Below are 17,014 nucleotides of genomic sequence, written 5' to 3' on the forward strand. Positions count from 1 at the left end.
CAGAGGCACCCGCACAAAATGAGACCCTATGCGCTCCTTTCCTCTCCTGGCTTTCCAGAGAAGGGGCCAGGAGAACCTGGAAGCTCGGGAAGGCAGGGTAGGCGCTGATTCCTGGATGGTAGAGACCAGCTGAGTCTGGGGAGCCGCTGGGAGGGCCGGCAGGAGAGCAGGGCCAGAGGGGAGCCCAGACGACTCAGGACCCCCCTCCCAGCCCCGCCCAGCCCCGCCCCGCCCCGCCCCGCCCCGCGCCTGCCCCGCCCCGGCACTTAAGCCCCGCCCCGGACCGCAGGCCCCACCCTTGGGGCCCTGCTCCCTCCCCGGGATGCGGCTAAGCTGCGCTCACACCCCAGCTGGGGCCCGGGGAGCCTCCAGGCTGAGAGGCTCCCGCCTCCCCGAACCTTGGCCTCCGCATGGAGGGGCCGCTCACTCTGCCAGCCGGGTCGGGGACGCTCCCGCCGCCGCTGCAGGGAGGCGGAGCCGCCGCTGTTCCGGAGCCTGGAAGCCGGCAACACCCGGGACACGAGACGGTGGCGCAGCGGTACAGCGCCCGCCTGCTGCAGGCCGGCTGCGAGCCCGAGAGGTGACGCCGGGGCTGAGCGCGCGGGGCGCGTCCGGGGCGGGCGCGGCGGCGTGGCGGGGGAGGGGAGGGGTAGACCCCAGCACCGCTGCCCTGCTACGGCCTCGACCTCTAACTTCCTGAAATCGAGCTCAGGCGCCGCGCACCAGCTTCGGCTGGGGAATGCAGGCGGACACTGTGCTAAGAGTTCGGTGCTGCGTTGCACCGGGTCGTAAATCCAAAAACGCTCCCCAAAATCTTAGCCCTGGATCAGACCTCGAATACACACCCGACGACACCTGGCCCAAGTGGCTTCACTTACGGGGGTTCAAACAGTGCTTGTTGGAGTCCCTGCCCAACTTGCTTACTCCTCCTTAGCTGTTTCCTCCTAGAACTATCTTTAGTCCTCTTACCGGCAGGTGTAGGTGTGCAGATGGATGGCTTTCTCAGAGCTCCGAGAGGACCCTGTCCCCTCCTCACCATTCACTGAGGTCTGATGAGGCTGCCAGCACAGCTCACCTCAGGGTCTCTCCTAAGATTCAGAACCCACTCCTACCCTTAGTCTGCTGGGGTCTGTTAGGGTTATTGGAGGAAGAGTGGGAGTGTTGAGCTGGGCCGTGGGGCACTGGCTGAAAAGGAGACAGCAGCTAATCTCTGGATTGTATCACAGCTTGACATTCAATCCCACTGTCCTTCCGGTCCAGAGGATTTGGACTTCTTTCTCTGTCCCATCTGTTGGTGCTCAGCAGCTTGGGGAGGTGACCTGGAAGCTGGGTTTGGGGGGGGGCAGTCTGGGGGAATTAGCCCTGCAGCTCTGCCCAGGGCCTGGCTGATTATGTAAGAACTTTTAATCGCTTAAGGGGTGCTGGGGGAAGTCTGGCCCCTCCTGCCCTGGTAGGCTGCCTTTCTAGAATTGATTCAGGTTTGGGCAACCCCATCCTTCCTCCCACCCTACAAATCCAGCTACTGGGGCTCAGGGTCCAGGGTGATAGAGGCCACAGGATGCGAGGGAGTTGGCTGGAGCACCTGGGGCATGATGGAGGCAGTGCCTTGACTAGAGCAGGTATTGCGAAGGCATCCTATCAGAGCTCGGACCAGGCCTGCATAGGAGCATCCCTTATCTGCCTCTAGGGGCCATCCCTACCCCACCCCAGGCTCCAAAGAGCCTGTGTAAAACCTGAGCCCCAGGCCTGTGGTATAATGGGATTCAAAACCTGTTGGCTAGACCTCTATCTGCTGTCACTGGCTTAGAGCTGTGAGAAGAGGACAGGGCTCCGTGAGAAGTCCTGAGTTTGAGGTCAGAGTTATTGCTCTCTGGCTTGCAGTTGGCCTAGCCATGTTCCCTGTCCCAGCTTAACAATGCCAATGTTGTTATTTCCCACCCCCAACTCACCCTAAAAATGTTTTGAAGTCTTGTCCATTCAAACAGCCCAGACCAGACAGACCTGCGGGCTCCCTGCACGGACCTTGGTGTCCAGCTAGAACACTAGAACCGCCCCCCGCAGAAGGGGCTTAGCCCTGCTATCCTGCCCTGCTGCCTTCACAGCTGCTAGGTAGGGAGGCTCAGGGGACCAACAGCCCTTCCTTGGGCTGAGGAGGCCTACTGGTTGCCTGGGTGTCTCCTCCCTGTGGAGGAAGCAGCTAGGGAAGATCAGGAAGAGGGAGGAGGAAGGGGTGTGTGGATTAACAGTCTCTGGAAAAGGACAGCCTAACTCTCGGCTGAGCCCAGCAGCTTAGAGTAATGAGGAGCCCTGACATATGTCAAAGCAGGAGGGGGTGCAGGGCTGTGAGGTCTGTTGTCACCAGGAAAGGGACCCTCTTCACAATTCAGCCTAGCAGCCTCCTCCCCTCGGTTCAAGTTCTAGGCTTGGGCACATGTCACTAGAGATGGCAGAACCCAGCTGCTATCTTGGACTCTAGCCCTGGTGGAACCCTAAATAGTACCCTAGCTATTTCTGATCCATGCTGTAGGGGACAGTGACCCAGAGCAGGTTCCTTAGAGACCCCGAGAGATCACATGTACAGCCTGTGCAGTCTGCCTGCAGTGCCATTACCCAGCGTGCTGTTACTCTGAACGGCCAACGTGCTTTCTCTGGCTGGCCTCACCACTCTGCTCCAAGTGACCAGTAAAAGGTCCTAGTGCTGGTCCCCTCAGGATAACTCCCCTCCCCCATATGGCACATGCCTTCTGGATGGGTTTATAAGAGCTGAGAAATCAGAAGTGCTCCCCAGGTGTCCATGGCAAGCTAGCCTCAGTAAAGAACCCCAGCCGGCCAGCTCCCTTCCTGCCAACGCTAGAGGGCCTTCAGAGGCCTCCAGGGAGGGCTCCACTGGTGGGGAGGGTCTGTGATGTCCCAGTCCTCCCCAGTAAGAGGAAAGAGGACTGCGGAAATCTATGAACTCCTCCAGCACCTCCCAGTCGCAAAGCCCTAGCTCTGTGGGAAGCTTCCCCTCCCCTCTGCACACAGATGGAACAGTCGGTGTTTTCCTGGTAGGGTGTGTGGGGGGGTCCTCATTGGGGGAGGCTGGGCATCCCAGGGAGCCTCCCCTGGGCCTTTCTGCCATCACAGTGGTAAACAAGCCCAGATTCCCAGGGCTGAGGAGGAAGGGAGGGAGTACCACAGGCATCCACCTTGCCAGGGAGAGGACTGTGTCTCTGCCCAGCCTTTCACCTCACCAAGAAGTGAGCTGTGGGGCCACAGGAGGAGAAGGGGGAACAGCAGAGTTCAGTGGGGGAATCTACTCTCTGGCTTTGGTCAGGGAGTAGCATTAGCAGTCTGGTCACCTAACAGGGAAGAGTCTTCCCCCCGCCACATCATCTCCCCCAATGTGAATCAATTTGCTCTCTAATCTTTCTGACCCTATGTAGGAATCTGGGTCTTGCTGGACCCATAGGACCAAACTTCTGCTTTGGCTAATTCTCAAAACTTCTTTAGCCTTTGTTCTAATTCGTATGCATATTTACCTACCTAAGCCAAGCCTGTGATCCTTCCTTTTCTTCCTGGCACACTAACCTCCCAAATGAAAACACATATCTTCCTCTGGTATCCATACCACTTTCTGAGCTGGGGATAGGATGTCAGACTGAAGCTTTGCACAGGAGTCGGAGGCAGTACCCCCCACCTCTTTACTTTCTGAATTGTAGGTTTTGCACCTCTAAAGTGGGGATGCCTAATAATTGGCAATGTAATGGATTGTAGAGTGAATGTGATCATTTATGAAAAATGCCTTGCAAACTGCAGAGGGCTTCAAGGCCACCCAAAGGTCAGGGAGTGTTATTGTTAAGATCGCCCTCCCTCTAGGAATGATGTTGGGGTTGGGGAAGGTGGGGCAGGCTACACTGCAGGGAGGGTGCAACCTCAAACCCCTGTTTGTTGGGGAGCTGTTGGCCTAGGCCTAGACGGTTCCTCAGGACTCAGGACTTTGGGCCATAGCCTTGGGAAAAACAAACCGTGTTAGAGGTACCCCTGGGGGTGTGGAGTAGGACCAGGGGAGACTCAGGCGGTGGAGGCCAGGTGGACTGGGGTGGCCCAGGCTAGGAACGCGCCTGGGGCCCCGCTGCAGAGCGCCTGGGAGGCGGGACCGGGAGCGGCGGAGGGGGCGTGTCCGGGCCTGGCTCAGCCCCCTCCCCCTTTGGACTCGCACCTCCAACCCCGGTCCTGGGGGCCACTGGGGGCGGCCCAGGTTGTGTGCGTGCGCGCGCACAGCGGTCGCGGGGCCGGGCTCTGCCGTGCCCTTTGTGCGGCGCGGGGCGGAGGCGGGGGACTCCGGGGGAAGGGCGGGCGGAGAGGGCGGCGCCCCGGGCCAGCCCGGCAGCTGCCGCAGCCCCCGCCCCCGGCCGGCCCGCGGCAGCGGCGTGGCGGCGGCGTCAGCAGCGGGAGCAGCAGCAGCGGGAGCAGCAGCAGCAGCAGCGGGGCGGCCCGCACGGGTGTTTATGTCGGGTCGCGGTGTCTCTCGGCAGCATGGCGGATTACCTGATCAGCGGCGGCACCGGCTACGTGCCCGAGGATGGGCTCACGGCGCAGCAGCTCTTCGCCAACGCCGACGGGCTCACCTACAAGTAAGCGCGGGGGCCTCGGCCCCATATGGGCGAGCGAACCGACGCGCCGCGATCCTCCGACTCCGGCCCTGCACGTGCACCGCTCCCCCTTCGGTGACAGCCGCATTCCCGGCCCGATACGAGTGACACGGGCAGGAGTGGGAGTGGGGAGGGCCGGGTGTGGGGAGGAAGGCGGCCCGTCCCGAGAGCAAACAGCAGACGGACGTGGCACAGCCACCTCGCGGCCCTAGGTGCCATGTCCCGTTTCTGGCTAGATCCGGGTCCTACCTGGCCCCCTCCCCCTCTCATGGGCATATTGGCGGCACGAAGGGGCCTTGGGGGTGTGGGAACATGAGATGTGGGAGTTATGGAGACTTTTCCCAGACCTTGGTCCAGGACATCCTCTCACTGTCTCGCAGGGTCGCCAGGAAGGCAGACCAGCTCAGATAGCTGCTTGGGTGTTGCCCCCAGGAGAGGCCCAGCTGGACAGTTGGGATGTCTCCTTTTTTTCCATTGACAAGCCCTCTTTACACTTGTGCCCCCGCCGGCCCACAGGTTAGCACTACTGTCCCCCTGGGAATGATTATTCCCTGACTGCCGCCCCCAAGGCCAGTCCACATGGGCTTTTGGAGATCAAGACTTTTCTATTTGCCTCTGGCTTAGTTTGCTTCTCCGTGGGCCCTGGGCCAGTTGTCCTGCGGGCTGCAGGCCTGGCACTAGCTCTCCTACTGGCTGCAGGACTGTGTCCATGCCAGGAAGGAGCATCAGAACCTTGGGTCTGAGGTGGAGTGGGGATGCTGGCCAGCCAGGAGCACCCCTGCCCTGTCTCCTGCCAGTCCCTGCTCTTGCCTGAAAGCGCTCCGTGGGGCAGGCAGTTTCCCTAGACACCAAGTGTCTCTCCACCTGCCTGCCCATAGCTGGGGCATGGGCCAGGTGAGGGTTGTATGTAATACCTAGAAAATGTCAGGGGCCCACACTCTTGCATTTCTTCTCCAGCTTGTAAGTGAGCCACAGAGCCTCTTTACTGTGCAGAAAGAAGGGCTGCTATGGGTCAGAGGCAGTTAAGATTCTTCATTTCTTTGGCAGTCTTTGGGGGGGGGGTATCTTTTTGATATATTTTTCTTTGGAGCCTGCCAAAGAAACTCCCTAGGGAAATTTCTAGAAGTTGCTTTTGGCCTTGGGGCAGGTTAAAGACCCCACCCCGCCCATTTACCCTGTTGCTTTTCCTTCCTGTGCTCCAGTGCCTACTGCTTTGCTTAGTCAGTTTGGGAGTGTTCCTGGTGTGGGGGGATTGAGCCCATGGGGCCCCTGGGCTGTGGCACTGTGCTTTGCCATACCTGTGCAGGCCTGCACTCCCTTCTGGGGTTTGCTGTGGCCCATTCTAGTGTTGGCAGCTGCCATGCTTTGGCTGGGCCCCAGGGTTCTGGTCCTAACTGTAAGGCCCTGTCCTCCCCTTTCTGATCTCAGGCCATGCCTGTTGGTTGCTTTAGTTCAACTGGGAAACACTTACCAATGCCTGCTCTGTCAGAACACTCCCTGCCTGCACTCAGCCCCTGGGGTCTCTGGAGCTGTTCGGAAACCTGTGTGACTGAGCAGCCCTGACACTTGGCTGTGTGCAGCTTGTCCTGTGCCGTGTGGTGCTCATATCAATTTAGAACACTTCTAAAATTGTTCTCAGGTTCATTCCTGTTGACTTATTGTCTCCCTCTATCAAGATGGGGAAGTTTTCAAGAGCAGGCAGTGTGTCTGCCTTATGTGGCATCATGGGAACTTCTAGGTTACTTGACAAGCTCTGAGCCCTGGAGGCAATGGACACTTTGGGCCAACTCCCTTGGTTGCGCCCCAGGTACATAGACCTTTCGCTGCCTTTATTTGTAGCTCTCTGAGCTGGAATCAGCAAGATCCTAGTGAGGGGCACAAGAGTGGTTCAGCCCTAAAGGGGCAGCAAGGGACCAGACTGCCAGCGAGGGGCAGTCTCTGCCCTTTTCCCTACCTCCATGCTTCCTCCCCTGGCATGGCAGCCCTGCCCCTTTCAGGTGCCCCTTTTCAACCAGTAACACACTCACTTTTCTCTCTTCATAGTGACTTCCTGATTCTCCCAGGATTCATAGACTTCATAGCTGATGAGGTGGTGAGTATCTCTTCTGATTTCTTGCTGAAGGGTGGGGTGTGGGGAGACTTTTCTTGGGAATGTGGTGGCTGTAGCCTTTATTGCTGCCAGAGAAGCTGCCACAGTGCAGTGGGTTATGCTTAATGGATCAGAGGCAGCTGTGGGGATTCAGGGGTATCCTGAATGGTGGGCCTGGCCCAGGGCCAGAAGGCTCTCTGTCACTGACAGAGCCTGCCATGTGGTTCAAAACGGAAGGGGGTGGGCGTGCATGTGGCTGTCTTATTACCGTAGACTGGAAGGATTGGGTTTTGTCTGAAATGCTGAGCAAGGACATGACAGAAGCCAGTAAAATTATGGAGACTTCGAATGACGTAGACAGACTTGTTCACGGATCCAGATATATAAGAACTGGAAAGAGTGTTTGAAGAAGTTAGATTTTTGACGACTACAAGGAAACACAGTGCCTTGCTTACCTCAGGAGCTCAGCTATAAGCCAAGTGAATGAATATCCTTTACATAATTAACATATGGTGAACTTACAGGATGGGAGGGTTAGTGCTGATGGATATAAGTCAGTTCACGGAAAAGTTAGATTATTTTATGATGAATTCATACACGCTGAAAAACTTGTTCCTCTTGTCGCTGTTGTCACTGATATTTACTTAGGTCTAATTCTCATGAAAGGCCAGCGGGCTTGAGTGTGCCTGGATCACTTGACCCTAGGGAAGTGTAGGTCTAGCCTGTGTAGCCAGCGCTGACCCAAACAGATTTTTAGGGGGAAATTTGGTGTATTTTGGATATTTGCCTTATGACAGCAATAAGGAAGTCTTCATGGTTCAGCTGTTCAGTTTAACAAAGTTTAACAACCACCCTGGCTTTGTGACAGACCCTGGGGATGGTGGTAGGAAGAGCGGGATAAAAAAGATCCCTGTGGGTCTGAGGGTCTCCTGTCCTGTGGCCCCTGTCAGGAAGGCTGTGGCTCTTTTGTGGTGTGATTGGAGAGGAGGAGGAATTTTCTAGACTGTGGATCCAGGGTTCTGAACAGGGTCTGTGGATGGACTTCAGGGGCCTGTGAATCTCCAAAAATCTTTATACCAAAGTCTTTGTCTGAGTGTTTTGGGGTCTAGGATCCATAGCTGTTGGCCTGAATCTCATGATCTGGCCCTACCTCCCATTCATAGCCAGATACCTCCCAAATGTATACTTGCGGTCCTGACCTTTCCTTGAGCTACAGTCCCTTAGTCACTTACTTTCCTGGATGCTTAAAGACTCCTTCCCATGCCTCCCCCCTTCCAGTCACCAGCATCTCCTGCCTGGACCTGTCAGCAGTCTCCTTGGCGGTCCCCTTGCCTCAGGCTTTGTCACCTAGGATCCATTCTCCACATTGGAGCCCAAGTGACCTCTTTAAAACATAAGTCAGATGTGTCTGTCCTCTGCCTGTGACCTCGGCAGTGGCTTCTCATCTCAGAATCTAATCTAAGTTCCTCCCCCTGGCTTTCAAGGCTACGCTTCATTGCTCCCACCTTGCCTCACACCTCATTGGCCTCTGCCTCTCTCACTTCCCTCTACTCCACTTACCTTTTTCATTCTTAAATACACCTTGGCTGGTTTCACAAACAGTTCCTGCTGCCTAGAATGGTAGTCCCTCAGACTTTCATTCGCTGCTGTTTGTCATCTCCTAGGAAAGAGGCTTCCCTGACCACCACATCTCTCTTCCAGGGCTCTCTTTGCCTCTTCCTTTTCTTTCAAGCCTTCATCCTGACTGAAATAATTTTATACATGTGTTTTGTGCCTGTTTTCTACTTCAGAGTAGAATTTAAACCCTGGGAGAGATAGCAGGGGCCTCATCCACCTTGTTTACTGCTGCATTCCCAGGCCCCGCCTGGTGCTGGGTAAATGTTTGCTGAGTGAATGATAAAACTCCTCACATAGGCTGTGCCTTCTTCCTCAGGACCTGACTTCAGCTCTGACTCGGAAGATCACATTGAAGACACCACTGATCTCCTCCCCAATGGACACTGTGACAGAGGCTGACATGGCTATCGCTATGGCTGTGAGTTGGGCACCTAGGTTGGGACCCCAGGGTTGAGGGGACTGAATAGGGTGGGCTGGCAGCAGGAGGAATTGGGATCAGAGGTTGGATTTTTGGAGTGAGGAGGGGTGGGCCCCTGGCTCTGACCATGCTTCCCTTCCACCCCAGCTGATGGGCGGAATTGGTTTCATTCACCACAACTGCACTCCAGAGTTCCAGGCCAATGAAGTGCGGAAGGTGAAGGCAAGTACTAGGCCTGTCCCCAGAAAGAAAGTGCCACCTGGTGGTCCCCAACTCACAGACTTCAGCCTCCCTTGCCAGCCCTGCAGGCTGGTGCATTCCCTAGCTGACTGCTGCGGGGTCTTGTCTGCCCTTCTGCACAATGTGGGCATAGGGCCCAGCCCTCACTTACCACTGGTCCCTCACCCCATGGAGGACCCTGACTCCTCTGTGGCATGGCCAGGACACCCTCTCCTCCCCTGTGGCCAGGCTGTATACCACCTCAGGCTTTCTTCCAGCCTTTTCCTCCCCCTGTCTCTGCCCACAGAAATTTGAACAGGGCTTTATCACAGACCCCGTGGTGCTGAGCCCCTCACACACCGTGGGCGACGTGCTGGAGGCCAAGATTCGGCATGGCTTCTCTGGCATCCCCATCACTGAAACAGGCACCATGGGTAGCAAGCTGGTGGGCATCGTCACCTCCCGAGACATTGACTTTCTTGCAGAGAAGGACCACACCACCCTCCTCAGTGAGGTACCTGTAGGGCAGGGAAAGTGTGGCTGGGGCAGAGAGAGGACCCCAAGGTGTCTGTGACCAGGGACCAGAGGGAGGTCTGGCTCCCTTCTCTCTCACCTGCCAACTTGCAGGCAAATGTTCCTGGCCCCACAGGTGATGACACTGCGGAATGAGCTGGTGGTGGCTCCAGCAGGTGTGACATTGAAAGAGGCAAATGAGATCCTGCAGCTCAGCAAGAAAGGTACCAGGGAGTAGGCAGAAAACTCAAGACTTTACTCCCCCTGCCTGGCTTCCTGTACCCCAGGTTCCCCTGTTCCTTCATAGCCTTACAGGTTGTCCCAGCAACCAGACTGGGACATGGGGAAGGTTTGGATACCCCAGGCTGGAGCATGATTTCTGAGGTCCTTTTCTTGGCTTAACAAAAGCCTGTCCCTTGTTCAGTATCTTTACAGTATGTTTCAAAAAAATAAAACTAGTCCTGTGAAATGTTCATCATGAAAAAAGGGTTCCGTGGTCTTATAAATCTGAAAAATGCTCTTCTCTATATTCCCCACCTTGCATAAAGAAGTGTACATTAGCTTATTAAAGGTTCTGAGAAGTCCTGAAGTTAAATATATTTGACATTGGCACTGTTGATATAATATCCATTAAGTCCCATAGGGAGACACTGGGACATGCTTCCCTGGCCCATACTGGATTGTTCTCTGGGGGTGGTAGTGTACAGGGCACATGTTCCTCTCTGAAGGACAGCCTCACATTTGTGCCCTAGCTAGGAGTTTTTGACCACTGTGGCCTGTGGCCCAGCAGGTGAAAGGCTGCCAGTGCTCAGGGACTGCCCACCTCAGCCTGGCCAGGCCACAGGGCAGGAAGAGCTCCAGGAACCCACTTGACTGCAAGGTTTCTTTGCTTCCTGTACCTTGGGAAGAAGTCTAGGTGCCTAGGAGGGCTTCCTGGGTGGGTGCTGTCACCTAGTGGCTGGTTTGGATATGTTAGTGGAATTTCACTTGGTCTACCCCACTCCCCAGCCCCCAAAAGCTGCTCCTTCATCTCATCTCTGCATTCCTCCTCAGGAAAGCTGCCCATTGTCAATGATCGCGATGAGCTAGTGGCGATCATTGCCCGCACCGACCTGAAGAAGAACCGGGACTACCCCCTAGCCTCCAAGGATTCCCACAAGCAACTGCTGTGCGGGGCGGCTGTGGGCACCCGCGAGGACGACAAATACCGCCTGGACCTGCTCACCCAGGCGGGCACCGATGTCATAGTGCTGGTACAGGCATCGCCCCGGAGCCGGAGTGGTTCAGTAGAGTAGAGGCTTAGGAAGATCCAGGTTCGCCTCTAATTAAGCCTGGAGTCAGAATTAGGAGGGTCAGTGGTACTCTGACAGCTAAGACCAACTGTGGGCCCCTCTGAGGGTCTTCTGGGCTGCTCAGAAGTTCACTCTAATGGTTATAGCTCGCATTCATGGGCAACCTCCCACTTGCCAGGCCCTGCACTAAGACCCCTATGTCTCATTCAATCCTCCCAATAGTCCCCTGAAGTACAGTTACCATGCCCCTTGTCAGATGAAGAAAGGGAGGCTGAAAAGGTTAACTACTTTCATTTGGTTAGTGAGTTGGTAGGAACTGGATAGGCTCTGGGCAGCCTTGCTGTGAGGACCAGCCTGTCAGTAGATGTGAAAGGGCTTTGTCCGCTCTGAAACTATACATTAATGGTCTAACCTTTTGGGGAAAGCAGGTTCCTTTGAGAATCAGCTGAGAGCTGTCAGGTGTCTTCCCAGAAAAAAAAAGAAGAACATTTTCACAGTGTTTTTTATACAATTTCAGGAGTTTGTCCACTCAGGAGTCCCTCCCCCAGGGAGGACGCTCAGCTGTCACAGCTTAAGCTGTCCTGTCCCCCTCCTCTCAGGACTCATCTCAAGGGAACTCTGAGTATCAGATTGCCATGGTGCACTATATCAAGAAGAAGTATCCCCACCTCCAGGTGATTGGGGGGAATGGTGAGTGTGGAGCCCCTCTCACCCCTGGCCCTTGCCCCCTCACTGTGTAACTTCCTGTCCCTTAGCATCCCAAGGTGATGGCATCATCTCTACATTGGGGCTAGGGGGCTGAATGAATGGGCTTTGGTTATTTAGGTGGGGGCAGAGCTAGACTGGGGTCCCAGGGAGCACCAGGGCAGGGCAGGGGCACCCCATCCTCATACTGTTCCTTTTCTCCGGCCACTACCCCCTCCACCCCCCAGTGGTGACAGCAGCTCAGGCCAAGAATCTGATTGATGCTGGTGTGGACGGGCTGCGTGTGGGCATGGGCTGTGGCTCCATCTGCATCACCCAAGAAGGTGGGTGTCAGTAGAAGAGTGACTGCCACTTAGAACAGGCCACTGGTCTTCCACAGGCCCCAGGCCTCACTCCCGTCCCATCGATACATGCTGAGTGCTTGCTCCGCCAGGTCCCTCCCTGGGATGGTGGGTTCAGGGGTGATCCGGGCTCAGACTCTGCCTGCCTGGCCCACGGGCTTGAGGGGAGACACATGTAAGATGAGGTTACTGAGAGTTTTAGGTGTGTGCCAACCTGCTTCTCAGATTCTGGTTAAGGAGACCCCCACCCAGAGGTCCAAGGCTGGTGTGAATACTTCTCTGAGATGCTTGTTGGAAGCTTGCTCAGGTTTTGGATTAGCTTTGTGACAAGGCAGATACTTAAGACATGGAGATAGCTTGTCCTTAAACGTCTAAGGATATATACTTTATCACCATGTGGTGCTAGCTAGGGAGGGTTTCCACTCAGTCACAAGGCCCATTTGCAGGGTAGATACCCAAACATGAGAAGGGGGACGAGTGGGACCCTGACCATGTGTCCCCATGTGGTTGAGGGGTGCTCCCTGGAGGCTGGTGTCTGACTTGGCCTGACAGTATGGATCTGGCCCCTCTAGTGAGGATCATTTCTCCAGAACACTGAGTGATCAATTTGGGCTTTTCTACCCAAAACATCTCCCTTTCTGGTCTTCAGAGCCTCTGCTTTTAAGTTTCTACCCTTCACCCTAGATGACCACCGTGGTGAAACGTGGGCCTTCCATTCAGTCACTAAACGAATACTAGTTGAATGCCTGCTGTTTGTCAGGCACTGTTCTAAACCTTGGGATACAATAGGGACGAAACAAAAGACCCCTCTGGAGAAGGCCTCTTCCCTTCTTTATCCTGACTGGCATCCATCCCTACATAAGTGCTGGTTCCTTTTTACTCCCACTTAAAACCTCACACTTAAGGACCTTGGACAATTAAACGTAACAAAAGGAAAGCAATGTCTCAAATAAGGCCATGAGTACCGCAGTAATAGGCTTTGCAAATGAAAGCCTCAAAGGGGAACTTGTATATGGAGAGAGGTGAGGCTGGGGACCACCAGGCCTGAGTGTGCCAGTGTGGGGGGTGCAATACTCGGAAGTCCAGTACTGACCCTCCCTCATCAGAACTCCCCATAGTGCTGTCATGGGTGGGGTGGTCTGGGTCTTTGGAGTGATTATCACCATAGTGTTATTTGCTGCCACCTGTCGTCCCTCAGAAACATCATCGTCCAGCCCTGTCCCTTTTCCCAAGGTAGGGCACAAGGAGAAAGGGGCCTGTCCTTGGCCCCTCTGTTGCTGTTGACATCTCTGTCTTGTGTCCCCTCCTGCAGTGATGGCCTGTGGCCGGCCTCAGGGCACTGCTGTGTATAAGGTGGCTGAGTATGCCCGGCGCTTTGGGGTGCCAGTCATAGCTGATGGTGGCATCCAGACCGTGGGGCATGTGGTCAAGGCCCTAGCCCTTGGAGCATCCACAGGTAAGGGGGCCTGCTGGGGATTGGGCAGGCCAGTGGGGGCTGGGAGCTGGGTGGGGGCAGTTGGGGGGCTATGGGCTAGAGGCAATGACCCCACTCTCCCACCACTGCAGTGATGATGGGCTCCCTGCTGGCTGCCACCACAGAGGCCCCTGGCGAGTACTTCTTCTCTGATGGGGTGAGGCTCAAGAAGTACCGGGGCATGGGTTCCTTGGATGCCATGGAGAAGAGCAGCAGCAGCCAGAAACGATACTTCAGGTGCTCTGCCCCTGAGCCCTGGCCCCAGGCAGAACAGCCCACAATCCTTAAAGGGGCCATACATGCCTTTGTCTTCCTAAGATGGCACTGACTCTCCATATTATATTTCTGGAAACTGAGTCACAGGGCACAAGTAGCAGACCTGGGACAGTACCTGGGCCTTCTGGCTCAGAATCCATGCTTTTTTTATGCTTTGGCCCAGGGAGTGGCTGCTTTGGGGGTTCTTCTGGGTGGTATCCCCTCTGTTGGTGCCCTTGAGATGTGGCGTGGGGGTCCCTGGCCATGGGCTACCTGGCTCAGTCTCCCTGCTCTCTATACAGTGAGGGAGATAAGGTGAAGGTCCCACAGGGCGTATCAGGTTCCATCCAGGACAAAGGCTCCATTCAGAAGTTTGTGCCCTACCTCATAGCGGGGATCCAGCATGGCTGCCAGGATATTGGTGCCCGGAGCCTGTCTGTCCTGCGGTGAGTGCTGTGACTAGGAGGGGTAGCAAGTGGGTGGCACCTGGGAGGCTCTTGGCTCCCCTATCCTCTCTTCCTTTCTCTCCCCCCCCCCCCTTGGTGCCCTAACCTGCTCCATCGACCTGCCTGCAGGTCCATGATGTACTCAGGAGAGCTCAAGTTTGAGAAGCGGACCATGTCTGCCCAGATTGAGGGTGGCGTCCACGGCCTGCACTCGTAAGTCTGTTGGCTTCCTTGCCTCAGCTGGCTGGCACTGGGTCAGGCAGGTGGGGCTGTGGTTCAGAGGCTGAGCTGAGGTTTCAGGGACCCCATGGACCATCTGAACCAGGGATGGATGCTGCTGCAGGATGTCCCCATCACCCTTTTCCTACAGGGCCCAACCCACCCTTGAACACTGTCCTTTAGCCCCTAGGCAGGCAGACCCCTCTCCTCCCCTTGGGCATTTCCCCCCATCCCAGCAGAGCACAGGAGATGTAGCCAATAGCCCCTCCTAGGCTCCCATCCTTTGCTTCTTTAGAAGCTTGGTGGCTGGTGGCAAGAGCTGGCATTGTTGGGTTCTTGCTGGTGGTGGCCCCAGGCAGGCAGCTAGAGTCCTTTGGCGGGGAGCAGGACAGAGAGACAGATGCCAGGGCCAGCGCTGGGGCAACCTTGGGTGGGGGCAGTGCTAGTCGGCAGCAGTAGTAGCAGGCATGTGGCCCCGCCTGGTCGAGAGGGCCTGGCCCCCCAGGCACAGGCGGGCATCTAACCTGTGTCTCTTTCTGCCCCATCCTCCTATAGCTATACCTTTCTGCCGTGTAAGTAACTGCGCTGCCCGGGCCAAGTGTAGAGTAGAGCAGGGGCACTTTGGGTTGGACCTGGTCTGGGAGTGGGGAGGAGGGACACTGAACTGGGGGTGGCACTGGAGTGTGATCATGGGACATGGACCCTAGGACTAGCACCTTGGTGGGGACAGCCAGCAGTGGCTCCTCATCCAGCAGAAACATCTCCTTCTGGAGTACAGAGATGTTCCTGACCACAGGCCTGAGGCTACCCTGTCTTGGACTGGATGCAGTGACCACAGGGGGCTTAGGCCACTGTATGTGCAGGGGTGGGGTGGAGACTTGGGCAGCAGAGGTTCAGTTTGATCTGAGCTTGCTCTGTAAGGATGAGCCATGCCTTCCTAAACTCTCCACCCCAGTTGAGGACAGTCCACTCAGCTATGGCTGTGGCCTGAAAGAGCATGGCTGTCTCTGGACCTGGGGAGGACCGAGGCACAGGGCCTGCTCTTTCCCCTCTCTCTTCCCCCATGGCTGAGAGGCAGGGGCTTCTGCAGTTCACTGCCTCTTTCTTCTGGGGACCACCTGGCACCCCTGGGCCTGGACAGGGGGATCGGGGAAGGGAGCAGGGTCCACACTCCCACTTTCAGTTTCTCTCTTGCCTTGTCCCCACAGTTACGAGAAGCGGCTGTACTGAGGACGGCGGTGGAAGCCGCGGTGGAGGCCGCGGTGGCAGAGGGGGTATGCCCCAGGGTCCCCCTTTAGGCACAGCCTCCCTCCATAACTGAGCAGTCCACAGATTTGCACTATGGGTTCCCCAGCTTCTTTCAAGGGAGAGAGGAGGGGAGGGCCTGAGGCCCTCTGCTAGGCATCCCTGGCAGTCAAGACTGCTCCTGGGGCCTGGCTGCCTTGGGAGCCTCACCCCTCCTGCCGGGTTCCCCCTTCAGTCCCCCCTGAGCCCACCAACCTGGGCTCTCAGGCCCCTGTGCCTGTCTCAGGTCTTTCTTGCTGCAGCCTGCTCTGGCCTGGCTCCCTCCCCTGGGACAGTTGGCCCCTCCTGGCTTCTCCTGTAGGGTACCTCCCTCCCCACCCCAGAAATGGTGCTCTCCTCGCCCTGCCTCTGGCTCCTTCCTGGGATGCTGCCCCTTGAGCCATGGGGTACTTCTGGGCTCCTGACCTAGGCCAGAGGGAGGTCTCTGCCCCCTTCCCCTGGCCCTAGGCTACGTGCTCCTCAGGCCACTCCCCCTGTCCCCCACCCTGGGAGGAGGCAGCCCATCATTCTTGACTCACTATCATCCCCAGGTATTCCATGCCTGCTCTCTCCTCTCAGCTGCAGTTGAAGGCTTTAACTTTGCACACTTTGGGTCACAGTTACATCATTGTATATTAAATAATCTGAATAAATCAAGAGGTCGCAACACCTCTGCCATCCTATCTTTGTCCTTTGTCCACTGGGCAGCTGGCCCCCATCCTGCTGACGAGCTGGAGCTCAGAGTCCCATCAGAGCCAGGCTACGGGGTGGCAGGCCCAGCCTCACCAGGAAGGTGCTTAGGGTGCTGTGGTACTCCAGGTACTGCTGGTACAGGTGGGCCACATGGTGGGAAGTCTCCCAGACTTGCTGCCACCCGTTCAGTAGCTTGTGCACGCAGGCAGTGTTACAGAGGGGGTCATTGAGGTTGTAGAAGATTGGCATTGGGGGCCTCATCACGGATGCCAGAAAGGATCCATCGCAGCCTCACAACACTGAATGGTGCAGCCTGGCACAGGTGGAATTAGAGCATGGCTGTGACCCTGACCACCAGGCCTAGAGCCTCGGTCTCATCAGCTGAGACACACCTGTGGGTACCAGGTAGAGGAGATTAGCTCAGGACCCACCTGCCAACCTCAAACCCTTCCTGGTGGGACAGCCCTGACACATGGGATGCTGAATATCCCTAGAGTTTGGGGTCCTGGGACATTCACATTTTCTTTCGCTGACTCTGTTGTTATAACAGCTGTCCTACTGAAGTACACACACCACTCAGGGCAGAAGCAAGGAAGATAGCCTGGGGTATTCTTGTGTTGGGAATGAGCAGAGGTTGCAGAAGGCCCTTGTTCCTAGTGAGGCCCTGGGAACTTTCCCATGGCAGGAACCGCACCATGTGTTATACCTGTGGGGTCAGACCGGACTTGGGCTCAGCAACCTCGGTACTTGAGTTCTCGCTACGAAAGATTTCAGAGCCAAGACTCGATCTATAAGTGAAGGTTTATTTGTAAAAT

General features: G+C 56.2%; 1 protein-coding gene across 6 annotated transcripts; it reads left to right on the forward strand.

Moving 5' to 3' along the window:
- The first annotated feature begins 310 nt into the window (after nucleotides 1-310).
- IMPDH1 (inosine monophosphate dehydrogenase 1) lies at nucleotides 311-16,175 on the forward strand. Of its 6 annotated transcripts, XM_081146461.1 has the most exons (16): nucleotides 325-580; nucleotides 4,518-4,616; nucleotides 6,678-6,726; nucleotides 8,657-8,758; nucleotides 8,906-8,980; nucleotides 9,285-9,491; nucleotides 9,627-9,714; nucleotides 10,544-10,743; nucleotides 11,382-11,472; nucleotides 11,715-11,810; nucleotides 13,141-13,284; nucleotides 13,395-13,539; nucleotides 13,860-14,003; nucleotides 14,133-14,216; nucleotides 14,778-14,794; nucleotides 15,431-16,175. In XM_081146461.1, exons 1-16 carry the CDS (start codon nucleotides 411-413, stop codon nucleotides 15,541-15,543), a joined length of 1,824 nt encoding a protein of 607 aa, XP_081002587.1. In that variant the 5' UTR covers nucleotides 325-410; the 3' UTR covers nucleotides 15,544-16,175. The 6 variants fall into 6 exon arrangements, with proteins under 6 accessions (XP_081002588.1, XP_081002589.1, XP_081002587.1 ...); XM_081146462.1 differs by lacking the exon at nucleotides 14,778-14,794 and having other exon boundaries at nucleotides 311-580; XM_081146463.1 differs by lacking the exon at nucleotides 14,778-14,794 and having other exon boundaries at nucleotides 317-580; nucleotides 14,133-14,236.
- Nucleotides 16,176-17,014: the final 839 nt, after the last annotated feature.

The sequence above is a fragment of the Miniopterus schreibersii genome, assembly GCF_964146895.1.
Source record: "Miniopterus schreibersii genome assembly, chromosome: 9".
NCBI lineage: Eukaryota > Metazoa > Chordata > Mammalia > Chiroptera > Miniopteridae > Miniopterus > Miniopterus schreibersii.